Source organism: Aspergillus nomiae, assembly GCF_001204775.2.
Source record: "Aspergillus nomiae NRRL 13137 chromosome Unknown contig00206, whole genome shotgun sequence".
NCBI classification, from domain to species: domain Eukaryota; kingdom Fungi; phylum Ascomycota; class Eurotiomycetes; order Eurotiales; family Aspergillaceae; genus Aspergillus; species Aspergillus nomiae.
Window position 1 is genome coordinate 24,567 of NW_015378261.1, and position 17,736 is coordinate 42,302.

Below are 17,736 nucleotides of genomic sequence, written 5' to 3' on the forward strand. Positions count from 1 at the left end.
CGATCGCAATACAGCCAATTCTATAGTACCCCGGTCCATTACATCTTTCAAGGCACACCGTCACAATGTCATCGCGAAAACCCGCCGATGTGGCGTCGAAGGAGCGCAATGAATATATTCCGTCTTTCATCTCAAAGAAGCCGTTCTATATAGATGACGATTCCACAAATGATTACCTGGAGCATCAACGTCTGCAGAAGCAGACCACAGAGCAGTCGAAGTGGTATGAGCGCGGCAAGCGTGCCGGTCCAGCTGCGACCAAGTATCGGAAAGGCGCATGTGAGAACTGTGGCGCGATGACCCACAAAACAAAGGAGTGCCTTAGTCGGCCTCGGAAGCAGGGTGCGAAGTGGACTGGTAAAGATATTCAGGCCGACGAGGTGGTGCAGAACGTTGATATGGGATGGGATGCCAAAAGAGATCGATGGAACGGCTACGATGCCAGCGAATATCGTCAGGTGGTAGAAGAGTACGAAGAGCTTGAAAAGCTTAAACGGATAACTGGGCAAAAAAAGATCGCAGATGGTGAAGATGACGAAGAAGGTGCGGAAGAGGAGGCACGGTATGCTGAAGAATCTGATATGGGAAGACAGCAAAGCACGGCTACCCGCAATCTACGTATCCGAGAAGACACTGCGAAATACTTGCTCAACCTCGATCTTGACTCGGCGAAATATGATCCCAAGACGCGACGGATGGTGGATATGGGCGCTCAGGAAGATCAAGCCGCAGCACTTGTTGCTGAGGAAAATTTCGTTCGCGCTTCCGGCGATGCTGCGGAGTTTGAGAAAGCCCAAAAATATGCCTGGGAAGCTCAGGAAAGCGGTCGGCAGAAGATTCACCTGCAAGCAAATCCGACGTCTGGAGAGATCTTGCGGAAGAAAGAACAGGCAGATACTGAAGCTAAACGCCAAGCCCAGCGTAAAGCACTTTTAGAGAAATATGGCGGTGAAGAGCATCTGGCTCCGACACCGCTACGAGATACCATGGTTGTTGAAAACGAGAGGTTCGTTGAGTACGACGAGACCGGGGCGATTAAGGGCGCGCCAAAGAAAGCCGCCAAATCAAAGTACCCGGAGGATATCCTCACCAACAACCACACGTCCGTATGGGGCAGCTGGTGGCACAACTTTGAGTGGGGATATGCTTGCTGTTACTCCACGGTGAAGAACAGTTACTGCACCGGCGAAGATGGAAAGAGGGCATTCGAAGAAGCAGATAAGATGCTGATGCTAGATGTCAACGATGGAGCAGATGAACAGCCTGAAGCTGAAGCCGAAGATGCAACAGAACGTCCGAATGAAGAGCAGGGCATTGACGAGAAAAGAACAGAGGATTCCAGCACCAGGTCGAAAAAGAGGACGTTGATGGAAGTACAATCTGGTATCACCGAGGAGGAGTTGGAATCGTATAAAAAAAGTCGTCTCGCGGCAGATGATCCTATGGCTAAGTTCATAGGGAATGACACCCTTGAGCAGTGAACTATATGGATCCCTCCCAGTCTTGATCAATTTTACTTATTTATTTACAGCAGTTTAATATGGGGCGCCGGGCGCTTTTGATGAAATACCCTGTAAACAGTGTATAATATAATTCGTTACCTTACATGGCTATTTTCAAGGTCATCGGGAAGAATCGAGTGGTAAATAAGGAAAAAGAATATTTGTAAATAGAATGTGAGATTCAAGCTTGCTGTCTTGTTATAGATCTGAAAAGTCCATCCCTATTCTAGCTATACTCAAGGTATCATGGATCCCGGAAAGGATACCTTAAATCGACGCTAATACCATGTCGGGCTTAGTTCAAATACTCGGGTGGAGAACAATAGTAAATCATGTGATTGATGATTCCCTTTGGAGGATACGGAGTCACGGGACCAGGGCACAAGCCCTGGTGACACACACTCGCTAAGCGGCAGGCGGCGCCCCAGATCTCAGCGCGCAACTTCCGATACGCCTAGCGACGACGACAACGACAACCAGCCCTTCAGCGGAATCGCCAGGTAGGTCACTAGCCCCCATATGATTTCGGAGCGCAGGATTTTGTGACGGATAATTTTTTGCTGACATTTATCGTGTTCCTCTGCAGTTCCATAATTCAAGATGAGTACGTACAATCTCGATATCCCAGCCGACCAGCAGCATTTGCTTCGACGCCGACAAGACTTTGCAGACTGACACCGATTACAGCGAAGGGTACCTCCAGCTTTGGCAAGCGCCACAACAAGACTCACACTCTCTGCAGGCGTTGTGGTCAGTATTTCATCACTCCGAATTGTTGCCCGACAAAATTTGCCGATCTCTATAGGGGATACAGCTAGGAAATTCGGGAGGAATGTTGGTGTTCAGATGAGCTAACCGATTGCGATTTGCGTTTGGGATATTCAGGCCGCCGCTCTTTCCACGTCCAGAAGTCGACATGCTCCAGCTGCGGTTACCCCTCCGCTAAGACTCGCAAGTGTACGAATCCCCGAGTTATACCTTAAGTCCTGTCCCTTTGCATGGCCGACCGTGGATCTACTGGGAGATGTGATGTGAATATGAGGAGTGTGAGGCTTACGAATTTTCTTGGAACAGTCAACTGGAGCGAGAAGGCCAAGCGCCGCAAGACCACCGGTACCGGCCGCATGAGGCACCTCAAGGAGGTTCACCGTCGCTTCAAGAACGGCTTCCAGACCGGCACCCCCAAGGGCGCTCGTGGCCCCGAGAGCCAGTAAATCAATCCCGACGTCGCGTTTTCGTTCTCGGAGGCTGGAGAGGGCTGGTATGATAAGGCCTGGCATTTGAAGTAGCCGAGTTTCAATGCAAGGCGAAAAAAGACGCTTTCCCCTGGAGTTGGTGTTGGGATGGTCTTTCCTTTTGCCGTCATAGCATGTTTATCCTAGAATAACGACGACAAATGAAAGACGGAAAATTTCTTGGGGTCTTCGATAGGGAGTATCAAAAGGGAAAGCATGCATGAATTTCCTTCCTTGTTTATGGCTGGCGAATATCCCATGTCCAGGCAGATACAATATTGAGATAATATCCAATGTGATCTGTCTACCCGTGTTCACGCACTTTCCGCAGCGTAAGAGCTTTCCTGTTGCTCTATAGACTGGTTTCAGCCGGATCAGTTAAGTTGAGCCACGAGATTGCGGCAATGTCATGTTGCAGGGCCCTTTCTATCACCATGCGCCTTAACGCCAGTATTTGATATATGGACACTTTCTATCCAGTCTATTCCCCTCTACCAAACACGCTGACGCCTCCATCCCTCTGCATGAAGTATAATACTTCTCTCTCCTCCCAGTTGCCCTCCGCACCCACCTCGTTTTGTCCCCAGGCGCCTCCTTTGCTAACTCTTAGCACACCGCTTACGTCCCTAGCCGCACCGGTCTCCAGGTTACGGAGCTGCATGACCATTTGGGCCCTGTGGGCCGATCCTATAGCGAATGCTGCATGCTCGATTTCCAGCGGTGTTGCCGGCTGGGGAGCCGATGCAGATGCATTATGTATCAACGGTGAATCGGAGGAAAGCGTCAAGATCGTTGCATGGGCATTCTGCTAGTTTAGTTAGCAGGGGTATTCATGCATCGTGACGGTGGCTCCTCCAGTGGCTAGCACGTACCTGTTGTAATCCCATAACCCAGTCTCCCATCTCCGTAGCCCCAATACCTCTGCTCGGACCCGTAGCCGCAAGCAGCAAGTCTGGTTGATCGACGATCAACAGGACCTCGGGTTCCTCTACCTCCCCGGGTGTAGGAGCCTTCAATTGTTTGATCACTGTAGCGATGTCTCTTTCGAGATTATCGAGAGCTGCGGTGCCATTTCCCGACAGGTGCAGTCGTTTGACTGGTCCGATTTCCCTTGAAGCTGGGTTTGTACTGCCATTGCCCGGCCGCGGGACAGGGTGCGGGGTTCGCGCTGATACAGGGCTCGGCTGGGATCGTACGGGGAGGACTGTTCGGGGAGCGGCAGTGCCAGGGAATGTTGGTTGAGGGGCTGCTGTGGCAGTTGTAGGATTGTAGAATAGCTCAGATAGCCCATCAACAAATGCAAATTGGCGCTTGTCTGTGAGGCGTGCAAGGTCCAAGCCCTAGTACATTGTCAATATTCATGACCGGGTACTAAGAAATTAAATTTGCATTTTGAGGAAGTTCAAGGAACCAGATAAAGCCGCACACAATTCAAACTTGAAAACCGCAATAGATGACATACATGGAGGGGTAGAAACTCACCAATCTTTTCGCTTCGGATCTCCAAAATTCCCAGCCCCGCAGAAAACTCACAAGCACGACTTTTCTATTCTTCACCCCATCGCTTCCATTCAGTCCAAACGCGGTTTCAGGATTCGAAGGCACACTCAGCGCCGCGTAGAGGAAGCGCAACACTAGCCAATTCCCCGTTGCGCCTAGTACGGAGGATAAGACTGTGAGAGACGATTGCGGCAGAGACGATACATAGGGCGCAAGGAGGGGTGGGAGGGGTGGTTGGGTGGGCATGGTCGAGAGATCGCCCTGTTGGCGCAAGGGTCGCGGGCTTATTCTGGCGTAAACACGAAAAAGTGAATCAGTCGCAGCAATGGCCTTCGACTGTTTTTGTACGATTTCCGTGGTGATTTGAAAAAATGACGTTGTATCAGAGAAAAGTCCAAACTGATTGTATGATTGGTTGATCTTCTTTTCCACTACGCCAAGACTTTCATATCACGGATCAACGACACCTGAGGTATACATCTTGTCCACAACATGCTTTGCCTTCTGCTTTCCACTTCTCCCTGGGTATAATTAGAATATGCTGTTGTATTTGCCTGTTTTAGAGCTCTTATAGTATACCAGTCTAGTATAGGCTTATTGGACATATTGGGGCTTCCTTCAATGTATTGTCTCAAAGCATATATACCCAACAGCAGACTCACATACTAGGTTAGGCAGTTGATATCCGTGCTTGTCTGAATATCACATATCATACTTTTTAAGGAAAGATTTTTCAGGCAGGTGGATACTTGTATCATCATTGGGGAAGAAATATGGGGCACGGCGTAGTTTATCAAACATATGGACCAATATTTATAGTGCCCGTAGTATATATAGTTGTACCTCAAGCTCTAAAAGAGAAGCAATGGGCCTTCATGAGCATTTCCAATGCAATTTCATACGCACTGTGGATCCTATCATCTTAATAGCAATCCCGAGTATATAAATTTGGAGTAATATCTGCATAGGAATCGAGAAATCTTGTTTGAGTCTCCGAAGTTGGTTCCTGAAATTCCGAGAGGCAAACCCACGGACGCGTCACCTGACTGGTGCCTTCCCCCACATCACCCAGAGCGTCAATCAGCATCGTGAATTCCTTCAATGCGGAAGCATTCATCCGATCAGCCAGATATTGCCCTCCTCTCTTCTTGTATATGGGTTCGGGGGTTTACATCTGTCGCTGACTTCTCTCCAGTTCAGTCCCAGTGACATGAACAATTGATTCCTTTCCATGCCTGTCGTGAGTTGAGCCCATGTCGTCTCATGTCTGTCCCTGTGTTCTGCCTCCTCTCTCTCTTTTTTTTTTCCTAAGTCCGTCCCTCATGGATACCCCACCACCGTCAACGTCATAACCCTGCTTTGGTCCTAGTTTGTTTCGTATATCGATTCTCCAGAATGCTTTTCAATCTTGCTATGTTACCTTCTGAACACATTAAAGTTTTGTAAATTGGAATCGACCCTAGCCAGACACCCAAAATGGCAAGCCAAATCCTTACATTATCCCACGCTATCAGTTTATTTTTTGGACATATACCACCGGATATAGTATAATAGCTGATACTAACGGTTTCTTGCAGATGACACCCGTTTTGTGTAACTGTCAGCGTGCACAAGACTTCCGATATTGGAAAGCAGACTCTTATCGATAAAGATGACCAGTACACGAGATTCTCATTCCTATGCTGTAAGTATCCTCCATGTATAAGAAGAGAATAAAGTTGCTAATATGGCCATCGTGCAGTGTGACGAATGCCGCTTGCGCAAGTCCAAGGTTAGAACATACCTCCCACACGGAGGGATCAATTTATGGAGTCGAAACTAATGTTGAATCCAGTGCTCCAAGGAGAAGCCAATTTGTGCGCAATGTAGGCAGCTGAACAAGGAATGCAAGTATAGTCCGAAAATTACTCGGAGCCCCCTAACACGACAGTATGTGCCCCCCTTTGCTAGACGTGTGTCCTGCTTGCTGACGCCCCATTTCAGACACCTAACCTACGTGGAAGACCGTCTACAAGCTTTTGAAACAGCTCTAGGTAGACTCTTCCCAGGCGGTGATCTGGACGCAACGGTTCGATCACTTCTGCACGATCATGAAGGCCCAAAACCAACTCCATCGTCTAAATCCTCTTCTAGACATTCCACTCCTGCTAAAACTGAAGCCGACAGGACGGAACCTGCTCCGGAAGCCCTCCCGCAACAGGCTGATGGATTTGATTGGACTGAAAACAAAATCACCGTCGGTGACTTGACGGATGGCATGGCAGCTCTATCCATCAAGCCGGAGGGTACAGGATATTTCGGTTGGTATCCGTTGAAATTGTTCGATGTCATCTTGCTTACTGGCTTTCTTTGCAGGGGCATCTTCAAGTGTTGTGCCACTTCGAGCTCTATTGAAGCACGGATTTGACTTGAACTTTCCGGTAGGATCAGCAAAACCAAACGCTGGCCCGGAAGGAGTACCTCTGAAGTCTCAGCTTCTGAACACTGCGCCGTCTGGTGTGATTGAACAAGCTTTTATAGATGCATTCTTCTTGAACTACCACCGGAGCTATCCTTTTGTGCATGAGTCCACCTTCAGAGCTCAATTCTATGAACAAGCCACTCGCCGACATGGGCAGGCGTGGCAAATACTCTTGAACACCATTTTAGCATTGGGGGCGTGGAGTGTTGGAGACGATAACTCAGACCTGGATATTACTTTCTATCAGGAAGCCAGAGGTCACTTGCAGCAAGTGTCAGTATTCGAAACCGGCAACCTTACTCTCGTTCAGGCATTGCTACTCTTGAGTAACTATGCGCAGAAGAGAAACAAGCCGAATACTGGGTGGAACTTTCTAGGATTGGCCGTTAGAATGGCTATGAGTCTTGGTCTTCACAAAGAATTTCCAGGGTGGAAAATAAGTCTTCTTCAGAAAGAGATGAGGAGAAGATTGTGGTGGGGAGTCTTTATCTTTGATAGCGGTGCTGCGAAGACGTTTGGTCGACCAATTCTTCTTCCCGAGGAGAGTGTCATGGACGCAAAGCCTGTGCTCAATATCCAGGATGATGTAAGGATTCTTGCGACCTACGCATGGGAAATTACTAACAATGACACATAGGCCCTGACCGCGTCAACGACCACACTGCCCCCAGAAATTAACGGTCCTACTATTTACTCCGGAATGATCGCTCAGGCCAGATTCCATCTGCTCACAAACAGCGTCTACCAGCGCCTCATCTCCACGCCGCCTCTTACCCCGGAAGAGACACGAAGTCTCCAGAAACCGTTGGAGGAATGGTACAACGGCCTTCCCGATTATTTCAAGCAGCCAAGCTTTACATCAGAATCCGATCCTTTTGCTTTGGTTCGAAACCGGCTTATGTGGCGACACTGGAACCTCCGGGTTCTTCTGTATAGACCGATCCTCCTTCGCTGGGCTTCGAGACGATGGACACCTAGTTCATCTAATGAACCGGAAGATCCTCTTGAAGCCGAATGTAGAATGCTGTGTCTTCGAAATGCGCGGTTGACCATCTCCTCAATCAGTGATTTCATGAGCAACTATCTCTGCACGAGAATAGGAGCATGGTATATGCTCTACTTCCTGTTTCAAGCTGGTGTCATCCCTATCATCTTGCTTATGACAGACCCTACCAGCACAGATGCCCCAGCTTGGCTTCAGGACATCGAAGCGACTAAAAACCTCTTATTGCATCCCTCACTGAGTAGTAATCGGCTTGCGGCTCGTTGTCTGGAAGTCATTAATCGGCTTTGCTCACCTGCGTATACGAGCACTACTGCTGACAGGCCACCAGGTCAGCCGCCTATTTTGATGCAGTTTCCTGACCAGCTGTTTAATGACCCGGCCTTCGGTGCTATGTTCCCAGATGTCGACCAGGAGCTGAATTTAGGCGGGATGGACTTTTCTGATTGGGTCAATTACACACCACAGGCCGAGTTTCCTTGAACTAGCAACGGTTACGATACGGTGGTCACCAGGACCATAGACATTACCCTGGGGAACGATTGTGTCGTATATATATAGGTGAAATTCTTCCGCGATTACTATAGCGACATAATCGTGGTATGTTTACCGATTCCGGACAGCCAATGTCGAAAACGTGCACCGTTATGTGCGAGGCACTTGTTGAGGGGGAGGGTCTCAAACGTACTCTTCCTGCTGCACGGAGGGCTTCACTAAGGTGTCCTTATTGGGCCCCTGCGTGCCACGGAGCTCAGCCTCAATCTGAACAATACGTTGTTTCTCTTCGTGGGCTGCTGTGTCCCCGAAGATAAGATCCATATCCTCCAATGTCTGATAATAGGCTTCGGTTAGCACAGGACAGATCTTGGTGTACAGTTGTAAAGCCCATGAGCCACAAACCTTTCCACGAGTCTCCGGAATACAGAAGAAAGTGAATGCCAACGCAAGGAGACAGAATGCCGCAAAGAAGATATATGTACCCCACGTGATTGACTCGAGCATATCGGGGGTGATCAATCCAATGATACTAGCATGCGATGTCAGCCAACGATCAACACGGAATTCCCGAAGAAGATTAGATCAACGCACAAATTACACATCCAAGTCGCCGACGTTGTGATTGAAATGGCCTTAGAACGAATGGAAAGGTTGAAAATCTCTGAGGGCAGGACCCATCCAATGGGAGCTATATTGTACCTAGTCAGCAATTGACTCTTTCACAATACCAAAGGAAGCATGTAAAGGCAAGCCCACCAAAAGAGTAGGAAAAGTTAATATCGTAAATATAAATGAAGGCAATACCTGCCCACCCAGCGGATTTATGGTTGACCAAATCGGATCCATACGCCCCAATAAGCGCACCCACAATCACCAGCGAGATACAAGTCCCTACAGCACCAGACATGAGCAGAATCCGACGACCAATCTTATCAATCAAGAAAAGCGCCGGAAGAGTACTGAGACAATTAACGATGCCATACACCCCCGTCGCAAGAAGAGAAGTCTAGTCATGTCAGAAAGAGTCCAGAACACCCAAACCAAGAGCATAAACATCACATACAGTATTCCCATCCAGACCCAACTGCGCAAAGATCGTTGGGGCGTAATAAATCATGGCGTTACACCCCATAAACTGCTGAAAAAACATCACACAGCACCCGATAGCCAACCTCTTGAACCGCGCCCACGTCGTCAAGAACGACACATACTGCGCAGCATGCAGCCGGAGACCAGACAAGCCCGGGAAATGGTCCCGGGCGAAGGTATTCTCTAGCATAATCGACGCCTTGATCTCGAGGAACTCGTTCACCAGCGCGGGACTGTCTCTGGCCTGGCGGCGGAGCTTGGAGAGCGCTGTTAGAGCTTCGTCGTCACGTTCTTTCATCGCCAGCCAGCGCGGGGAATCGGGGAAGAAGATTATGCCGAGGCCTAGGATGAGGGCTGGGAGGATTTGGAGAGCGAATGGGAGGCGCCAGGAGGCTTCGGATTGTCCTGTGCAGCCGCCGGGCGGGACGTCTGTGTAGGGGTTGAAGGTGGGTGTGGTCTTTACGGGGCCTGTGTAGGGGGTGTTGGGGGCACAGCGCGTGCCACCTATGTAGTTCGTGCCGTAGTCGATCCAGTAGCTGATTAGGATGCCGATTGTTATTGAGACTGTTTTTGGGGTTGTTAGTATGCTGGCGGTTTGCGTTTGGAGGGGTATGGGCTTACGTTGTTGGAGGACGACGAGCCCACCGCGGATTTCGGGGATGGAGACCTGGACGGGGTGAGACTTTGGGGTATATTGCGGTGTGAGTTGAGGTGCTATACCTCTGAGATGTAGAGGGGCACGATCATGGTTAGTTGGCCAACGGCCAGACCGGCAATTGCACGCCCTATGCTGGTTTCAGTATTGCTGAAGGCTCTATGTGTGCATGCCACGTACCGACGAAGAGCATTGGGATGTTCACGGCACCGCATTGAATAGCTGATCCTATCACGAAGATAACGACGGCGACATTCATGGACAGTTTCCGCCCAAGTCGATCGGCGATTGGACCGTTGATTAGGGATCCGAACCATGCAGCTATACTATGTAAGCTATCCTCTGTTCGGAAGCAAGAGATGAGATTGGGAACGCATACCGAGGAGTAGTGTCGACACAAACCATCCTTTGAAGCCACTGTCGGTGTATATTCGAGGAAATCGCGCTCCAAAGGACTCCATTGTGATGACCCCCGACACCACGCCCTGATCATATCCGAAGAGGAGTCCTCCCAGAGTTGAGAACTGCAGCCGGTATCACGGTCAGTCGCCTTTGCAAATAGCCATACTTGTATGCGCTCACCGAAGCGACACCCAGTAAATAGGGATTCTGGTAGATGAGGGCAAAGCCCCCTCCAGGGCGATGGTCTATAACTGTTGATTCCATTTCTGCGATTCAGCGCATTGTATAGTATCACATAACGAAGTAGCGCGGTAGACACCACAGCGCTCTATATACATCAGTTCTCTCGACTGTTTTCGGTCGACCTCCGAGGGGTGAGTGAGGTTGATCGCACGACAGTGCTCCGTTGCAGTCTGAATATCCTTTATAAGGGCAACGGAGGGCAGTGTTCCGACCAATGAGTACATTAAGCAAACGGCGGACGACATCATGAGATGCTAAAATGCGGGGAAAGGTTAAATGTCGATCTCCTTCTCTCGGCTGCTTCGGCCACTCAAGACGGCGGAATTCCGACCCGCTCATCATCGGGATGTCTGAAGTTGGATATCTACCTTTGTTGTACAGGCTGTAGATCAAACCATTGGAGTCGTTGGAGACACAAAGTGCAACATAAGCTTTCAAAAAGAGTTTAAAATTCCCATCGACGAGGGGAAGGATTCCTTGTCACTGATTTGGGTGTATTCCACGAGCCATTCGGGACGATGGGACGGTCCGGTCGGCCATCCCCCGATGCCAAAAAAGTTTCGGTAAACGTCAAAGAGACCTGTGGTGAAGGATATTAGTATTAGAAGACCCTGTTCTCCAAAGTTTGCTTGGTTTTTATGCTGTGGCGCATAGCTCTGTAAAGCAGGATGGTAAAGACCAACTATAGAGTGATTCCGTTTGACGATTCTTATTATGAATAGTGTTGTTAAGTCCATTGCATACTTTGACTTGCCAGTCGACAATGCAGGTTGACGTCGATATACAATCGACCTTCATCTCAGCGATGATATGCATGCACATTGTTTAGTTTGCCGTTTGATGGGCTTTTGGATTCCAAACTCAAGCATCAATGAGTCGACGAGGTCCCTCATTCGCTTTCTCGATCAAGTCACATACAATAGCTCGATAAAGTGAACTTGGCAGAATGAGCAGGTCATTCTGACACTGGGTTTCTCTCATCACTATATCTCAGTCATGTCCAGATAATATCACATGACATGACGTTCATTCATCTTGCGAATATTAGTAACCCATTGATAACTTCATATTGAACTTAATCCCTTGGCAAATATCCTCCAGGTGCATACTAATCACTTGTTCCCGAAGGAAGGCTAAAAAAAGGTCATCAGGTTTGCGGACCCGCGTACAACAATCGACCCTGAATATGGGTCTGTTTGTCCAATCGGAGCCTGTCCTCATGAGTCATTCTCGCTCATTATTACTAGTGAATGATGGCGGCTGTAATCATACTGTATGCAACTTGCATACAGTTTTGATACAGCGAGCATCATACATGCATGATATGATAGTGACTTTCTAGTATAAAAAGGTGTAGGGATTTTATGAAGTCGAAGATGAAATACACTATACTAGAAAAACGAGTTATCTTAATTGAATCCGATTTATTGACAAGGCGGGTTAAAACATTGATGGCAAGTGTATATCACTGATACCCCATATGGTACTGAAATGTCATACAGATACTGAGTATGATATTTGTTACCCTTCGGGACGATCCACGGAACCTTGATTGATAGGGTCAGTTTGAATCCACTTTAATTGCCCTCCGTTTGTTACTCCACAATTTCTACGGGCATGAAGAAATCCATCTCTGAAAGATTCTATATCCTACACATGAAGGATTAAATTTTATCTGTCGACATCGTCAGAGCCCCACATACAATTTTCTCACTGTTTTGCACTGCCATGCTTGGATGATCTAGTTTGCTTACCCTGTAATCCTTACAGGTATTGATTATTTCCTACGGTGAAGGGGGCACTAAATGGACGAACTATGACGGCAAGATCCCTCTCAATTATAATGTCACTAATCTACATATCCAGAAGTATAGAGCATAGAGCGATAGGTCACTATTTTTTTTGCCGTCCGGCAAGACATCTCAGGGCTTCCGTTTCACCTTCCAACTTAGAGACGCGCATCTTTAGTGCATCACGCTCCTCTTTCACTTTGCGCAGTTCCTCTTCCAAACTCTTCAGCTGATCCACTCGCCTTTGCCGATACCGGCGAGCAGCTAGTGTATTCTGCTGGCGCTTCTCAATGCGAGAGGTGCTGGTGGATTTTGCAGGGCCAGAAACTGATGGAGTAGGAACAGACTCGCTGGAAGGAGACGATGAGCTGGGGGACGATGTCATGGTTGCAGGTGGAGGCGGCAAAGTGGCAGCGGGCTCAGGACAGTAATCTGGGGTTGGTTAGATACATCATATAGAACAATCCAAGAAATCTTGAACGAACCTTCAGGACATGTTAGACCAGCATCAAGGGATTGGAGGAATTCTTGAGAGTCATGAAGTTCCAGGATCGAAGTGAAATCATTATTGACAGGTGTAGGCAGTGATTCTATAACAGGTGTCGGATAGAGAGCAGTCGAACTGGCTATCGATGGCTGATAATAACTGGCATCGAGCGTAGCCCAAGTATCCCAGGATTCGAGGCCAGTGAACTCATCACCGGATGGGTTGATTTGTGATTCTAGGGACGACTGCGGAGAGTAGGAAAGGGGGTTGGGGTGGTAGGGCGGATCGTAAGATTGCAAATAGAGGTCTGCGGGATGAAGGTGGTTTTGATGGGAATCGTAACTACTGTTGCTGCGCCTGGTAGTAGAAGGCTGCTGCGAGCTGAATACATGCCACGGCGGAAGACACTGCGGTGGACATGATTGTATTGCGCGGACGGGCCTCTCTCAGGCCCGTGGGGTCTTGCCAAAAAGATAGAAAAAGGCGGTTTCAGTCCTTCGTGCAGGACAAAGGTGATGAGGTTGAAAAGGAAGAAGGTAGGGTGGGATTGAACCGTTTTATCTGCGGTCCGAAGAGTGGCTGAGTCAGTTCAGATCAAAGACTGGAGTCGAAACTCTAATTAGTGTCCACTCTGTGCGGGTCCGTAATGTGCATGGGTTCGTATCAGTATTGTAATACTCTCAAGAACAATACAGTACTGAAATCTGCATGAAGAGTAGAACTTCCCACATGGATGCACACAATATTTCTGAGCATGACCCTATTGGACAAGCTCATACGTACAATTGTAATATCCATCTAAACCAAATGGATGGAAATTTGGTCCCCGGAAACCTACTTACCTTTTCAAACAAAGATGTGGGCCAACTAGAAGCAAATCGCCCGACGTCTAGAATCGCGCGTCGGAGTCCCCGATGCTACCATCCTTACTCCGGAGTACTATCGAGTAAGCTAGGGCTCTGCCCTGTCACTTTCATTCGAATAAGGACTCGCGTTGGAGGACAAAAGAACCCAGGTCATTGCCAATTGCCCAGCTAGACTGTCGAAAGTCATGTACGAACTGAACCCAACCACTGACAGGCATAGCTCCTACATATCATATTCTTATAACTACATGTCTGATTCTTTCAAATATCTAAACTTGCATACCCAATGATGTTTAAGAGTATGTCATCCTCACGCAATTGAACTCTGGCGTCAAAGACTCCTCAGATATTGGATTCCTTCTATCGTCAACTGTAGATCTTCAACACTTTCTCTAATTTGTGACTTAGGCAAGCACCACATCCTAGTTCTCTTTTATACAGCCTTGGGAGTATATCGTAATCTCGGATCTCCCTGGGCCACCTCCAACACCCTAGCTGTATCTGGAAGGTCCCAGAAATCTTATCATCGCGATTCTCAAGGCTGTATTTAACTTAAGATTGCCACCGAATTGCGCCTGAATTTCCTCCGCATTGTACTTTGTAATATCGGAGGTAAGAAGGAATGAGTTTATGGTTTCCCTTACACTTGTATATGCTTTACGGTAAAAGCAAATTATGGCCCGAGTCCTGAGGATATACTGGAATGGAAAGCTTAATACTTGGAAAACCTAACAAGATGGAGACCAGCAAGGGTAGGTAAGTCCAGCTGCAGAAACCTCATGTGGTGCATCTGAAGTTTACGCCTAGGACAATTGAAGAATATTTCACCTGATCCCATTAAGAGTTCACTCTGAAGAGATGCACCAATTTACTGTCTTGAAGCAATTACAACCTGGAAAACTCCAATTTGGTTCAGAAGTGGAAAGGTCATCCATGTTGGTAGAAGCCCACCTCGTCAAACATGAGGGCAGGAGCGTTTTCGTTCATTAAAGAGGCAGATTTTATTAAATAGCCTCCACCCAGATAATATCTGTTGTAATGATCTGAAACGCAAAACTTGAAAATCACGCTCATACCCATGCAACGCGTAAGACAGACGCTAAGCAACAGACTTACAGACAGATCAATAGATGAAGAAAAGAGACAAGGAAGCGAGTGGAGGTGTGAACTCTCGATTGTACCGAAAGCAAATGACACAGTCCAAAGATCCTCCGCCGAGAGAGTGGCGATAATAGCAGCCTTCCCTTGAAAGAACGCTGCTCAGAGAGCCTAGGAGCTAGTCAACGAGCGTAGTATGAGGTCATTGATTGCTAATCATAAGAGAGAAAGATTTGGACGTGATGCTCCGTAGCGACCCGAATTTGGGGTATTGAAGTATCAGCATTAGGAACATAATCGAGAATCATTTGCGAGATTCACTAGGTTCCCAATGAATTGGCTCAAAGTCTTGGTTCTGGAAATGAGCTTGATTATAGGGAGAGCTACCCAAATATTAGTGCTGGTCATTTACAGGTCTGCAACGGAGCGGACATACTTTTTAAATGGCGTTGTGACCGGAAGAGAGTGGCTTAGATTAGGCTTCATAACCAGCGGATTTAGCCGAATCTGTGGCCCGTCGGACGAGCGGCTGGGTAAAGAGCTCATCGGTGGAGGTGCTGACATCCGAGGAGGTGGGGGAGATGCCACAGGGACAGGCGGCGAGGTGTGCATGGGAGGTTGATAGACATCTGGAGCCGACGAGATTTCGAACGGACTGGCCGGTGCGGCAGGGATCGGAGGAGGACCAAGCCCAAAAGTTGGATCCATCATGAGATTCGGGATTGACATCAGACTCGAATTCACATCGAATGAGAGCGCACCTTGGTCCCAGGGGGTGTAGTTAGAGGTCATCGCGTATTGATAATTGACCACAGGCTCCATATTCACAGTAGGATCAGCTTGGTAGAGCAAATCATAGTGGCCCCTGTATAAGAGATTAGCGCATTTGGTGAGCCTTGAAAAGGGTCATCATCAAAGCTTCTACTCACGGGCGATATAGTAGACGAATGGTCACAACATTTGGCCGGGAGGGAGTCAACATGTGAGGAGTCACTGCATCGCCTTCGCTGCGGTCGAGGTATAAGATCTCAACCGCGAACCCAGCTCGCTCGATCACACCGTCAACCAAAGCTTGGAGGCCGACTTCGTCAATCTCCGTCCTGACCGTGTCGATTCGGGTTGCGCAATACTGCTCCAGGGGCAGCGAGAGAAAAGCTTGGTAACGGTGAGGGTTGAGTTTCATCCATGCACTTGTCAGAAGCTATTGTGTTTGCAAAAAGTCAATCATCGTTGGCCAAACAAACTCCGAGCGCCTGGTATCCATAAGGGAGGAAACAGGACAGCACGTAAGGGTTGCTACTGACTCTGAAATGCGTTATGATGGCACTCGAATTGTATTCGTTGTTGAAAGCGTCTACGAGAAAGGAATCATCGCGGATGCCGTTCTGTATCGCGTCTGATATTTGATTAAAGAGCTCTTCTGTCGCATCCACGAAAATTTCATATAATGCCTCCTCCTGGCCGACCTGATCAAGGAGCGAATTCAACGACTTGATCCGGTCCAGCTCATGGCGCAGTCGGAGCGGGTCGCGCAGGTTGAAAAGATTCTCGAAATATCCGAATGCGACAGCTATATCAAGTGAGTCAGCGTGGTACGAGATCTCAAAGGCGAGAATCATCACCTCTCCAGCCACAGTTGCCATCCCCTTTCATAATACGGGAGAATGGGTGGGTTACTGCAAGCGCCTATGGTTGGGATGTTTAGCATTCTGTAGCTCTGTAGGAACCCCAAGGAGCAGCCACATACGCTAGTTTTTGCGACAAAAGTAGGATCAGCACTCGCATAGTCCATGGCGATAGCAGTGCTTGGTTGTTTCGTTGACACTAGAGGGCCCTTGATTTGGCGTTAGTTACGCTGCATGGTCAGTTTGGGGCTCAGCAGGACTTACCTGGATGTCCGGTTCAAACTCGTTGGACAGTTTCTGGAACCGCTCCATTTCTTCTGTGGAGAGGGTGTTCATGTTGAAGAAAGCGGAATTTCCAGGATACACGGCACTTGGTGGATGAGAATACCCGGAGTCGAAAAAGGCTGATGAATGGGGAGAGTGGTGGTGATATAAGTTGGTTGTGGAGCTTTGTCTACCAGGGAGAGGGTGATTCAGAAGACCGGGATGATTCCAAGGGACATCCGCCAAGGACATCGCATATAAAACTCAGGGAAGTTCTGAGCCTCAAGGACCTTTCAGGTGCAGATTCACAAGTAATTTAATGTCTTTAATAACGTCCGACAGTGTCAGCCTGCTTCATGGCAACAGGGAACATCAACGATCATAGCAAGATACGCACAAGACAAAGAAGCATCTTCCAAGCAAGGTAGTTGTGCCCCCTGCTGCGCCTTATGCCCCAAAGAAAATTTGGACCGGATCAGCTCGGCGGATCGTCGACGATGACAACCTACTCATCACTATCTTAGCGCACAGACCAGACAACGGCTTGTATGTAAGGAATCCAAGCAACTGGTACGATCTAGAAAATCAGATGCACCAATAACGGGGGGATACAGGCAAGTGATCATAGAGAGGAGGAACAATACCCACAGCCGCACACGGTGTGGGTAGTTGTGTAACAAAGCATCAAGAGTGGACAACTGGATCCCAAGCCGAACGAGAGAGCCAATGAGGAGAGCACGAGGATGGATGAGAAGGAGCAGGGAATGACAGCATGGATGACGGAAAAGGCAGTTGAAGATTAGGTCCTCAGCTGCGTGTAAGCCCGAGAGCTAAACACAGACACACACACAATATCACAGATGTGACATCCAACCAGTCTCTGATGAACCACCGACTCGACAGACGACCTCTAGATCGGTGGTCTGTCCCCTCGTGAAGGTCACAAGGATGGGGACGAGAACGAATGATAGTGAAAGTTTAAATCGGGCAATGATTCCACCTAAGACCAATGATTGAA

The 17,736-nt window shown here is 48.3% G+C and overlaps 8 protein-coding genes across 8 annotated transcripts; 3 read left to right on the plus strand and 5 right to left on the minus strand.

The window, feature by feature from the left end:
- Positions 1 to 65: 65 nt before the first annotated feature.
- Positions 66 to 1,481, plus strand: slu7 (mRNA splicing protein SLU7; the record flags this gene model as incomplete). The annotated part of the gene is made up of 1 exon (XM_015552179.1): positions 66 to 1,481. One exon carries the CDS (start codon positions 66 to 68, stop codon positions 1,479 to 1,481), a length of 1,416 nt encoding a protein of 471 aa, XP_015405383.1.
- A 399-nt stretch (positions 1,482 to 1,880) lies between these two features.
- Positions 1,881 to 2,924, plus strand: ANOM_006924 (60S ribosomal eL37 domain-containing protein; the record flags this gene model as incomplete). The annotated part of the gene is made up of 4 exons (XM_015552180.1): positions 1,881 to 2,002; positions 2,089 to 2,252; positions 2,388 to 2,459; positions 2,577 to 2,924. Coding segments are annotated over 4 exons (498 nt in total), but the record flags the coding sequence as incomplete, so codon positions are not given.
- On the minus strand, positions 2,384 to 2,782 carry ANOM_006925 (uncharacterized protein; the record flags this gene model as incomplete). Its single annotated transcript, XM_015552181.1, has 1 exon — positions 2,384 to 2,782. The coding sequence occupies one exon, from the start codon at positions 2,780 to 2,782 to the stop codon at positions 2,384 to 2,386; it is 399 nt and encodes a 132-aa protein (XP_015405388.1).
- A 294-nt stretch (positions 2,925 to 3,218) lies between the features above and the next one.
- Positions 3,219 to 4,483, minus strand: ANOM_006926 (uncharacterized protein; the record flags this gene model as incomplete). Its single annotated transcript, XM_015552182.1, has 3 exons — positions 3,219 to 3,542; positions 3,610 to 4,077; positions 4,271 to 4,483. 3 exons carry the CDS (start codon positions 4,481 to 4,483, stop codon positions 3,219 to 3,221), a joined length of 1,005 nt encoding a protein of 334 aa, XP_015405386.1.
- Positions 4,484 to 5,888: 1,405 nt separating this feature from the next.
- ANOM_006927 (putative C6 transcription factor (Gal4)) lies at positions 5,889 to 8,184 on the plus strand (the record flags this gene model as incomplete). Its single annotated transcript, XM_015552183.1, has 6 exons — positions 5,889 to 5,921; positions 5,979 to 6,008; positions 6,072 to 6,166; positions 6,221 to 6,537; positions 6,593 to 7,284; positions 7,336 to 8,184. The coding sequence occupies 6 exons, from the start codon at positions 5,889 to 5,891 to the stop codon at positions 8,182 to 8,184; spliced, it is 2,016 nt and encodes a 671-aa protein (XP_015405396.1).
- Positions 8,185 to 8,379: 195 nt separating this feature from the next.
- Positions 8,380 to 10,609, minus strand: ANOM_006928 (sugar porter family MFS transporter; the record flags this gene model as incomplete). The annotated part of the gene is made up of 10 exons (XM_015552184.1): positions 8,380 to 8,532; positions 8,602 to 8,728; positions 8,791 to 8,887; positions 8,956 to 9,205; positions 9,263 to 9,852; positions 9,910 to 9,955; positions 10,009 to 10,073; positions 10,124 to 10,264; positions 10,323 to 10,467; positions 10,526 to 10,609. The coding sequence occupies 10 exons, from the start codon at positions 10,607 to 10,609 to the stop codon at positions 8,380 to 8,382; spliced, it is 1,698 nt and encodes a 565-aa protein (XP_015405389.1).
- Positions 10,610 to 12,481: 1,872 nt separating this feature from the next.
- Positions 12,482 to 13,285, minus strand: ANOM_006929 (bZIP transcription factor; the record flags this gene model as incomplete). Its single annotated transcript, XM_015552185.1, has 3 exons — positions 12,482 to 12,810; positions 12,864 to 13,172; positions 13,255 to 13,285. 3 exons carry the CDS (start codon positions 13,283 to 13,285, stop codon positions 12,482 to 12,484), a joined length of 669 nt encoding a protein of 222 aa, XP_015405397.1.
- A 1,848-nt stretch (positions 13,286 to 15,133) lies between these two features.
- Positions 15,134 to 16,970, minus strand: ANOM_006930 (OTU family ubiquitin thioesterase; the record flags this gene model as incomplete). Its single annotated transcript, XM_015552186.1, has 7 exons — positions 15,134 to 15,212; positions 15,266 to 15,694; positions 15,759 to 16,030; positions 16,134 to 16,399; positions 16,452 to 16,515; positions 16,577 to 16,663; positions 16,719 to 16,970. 7 exons carry the CDS (start codon positions 16,968 to 16,970, stop codon positions 15,134 to 15,136), a joined length of 1,449 nt encoding a protein of 482 aa, XP_015405393.1.
- Positions 16,971 to 17,736: the final 766 nt, after the last annotated feature.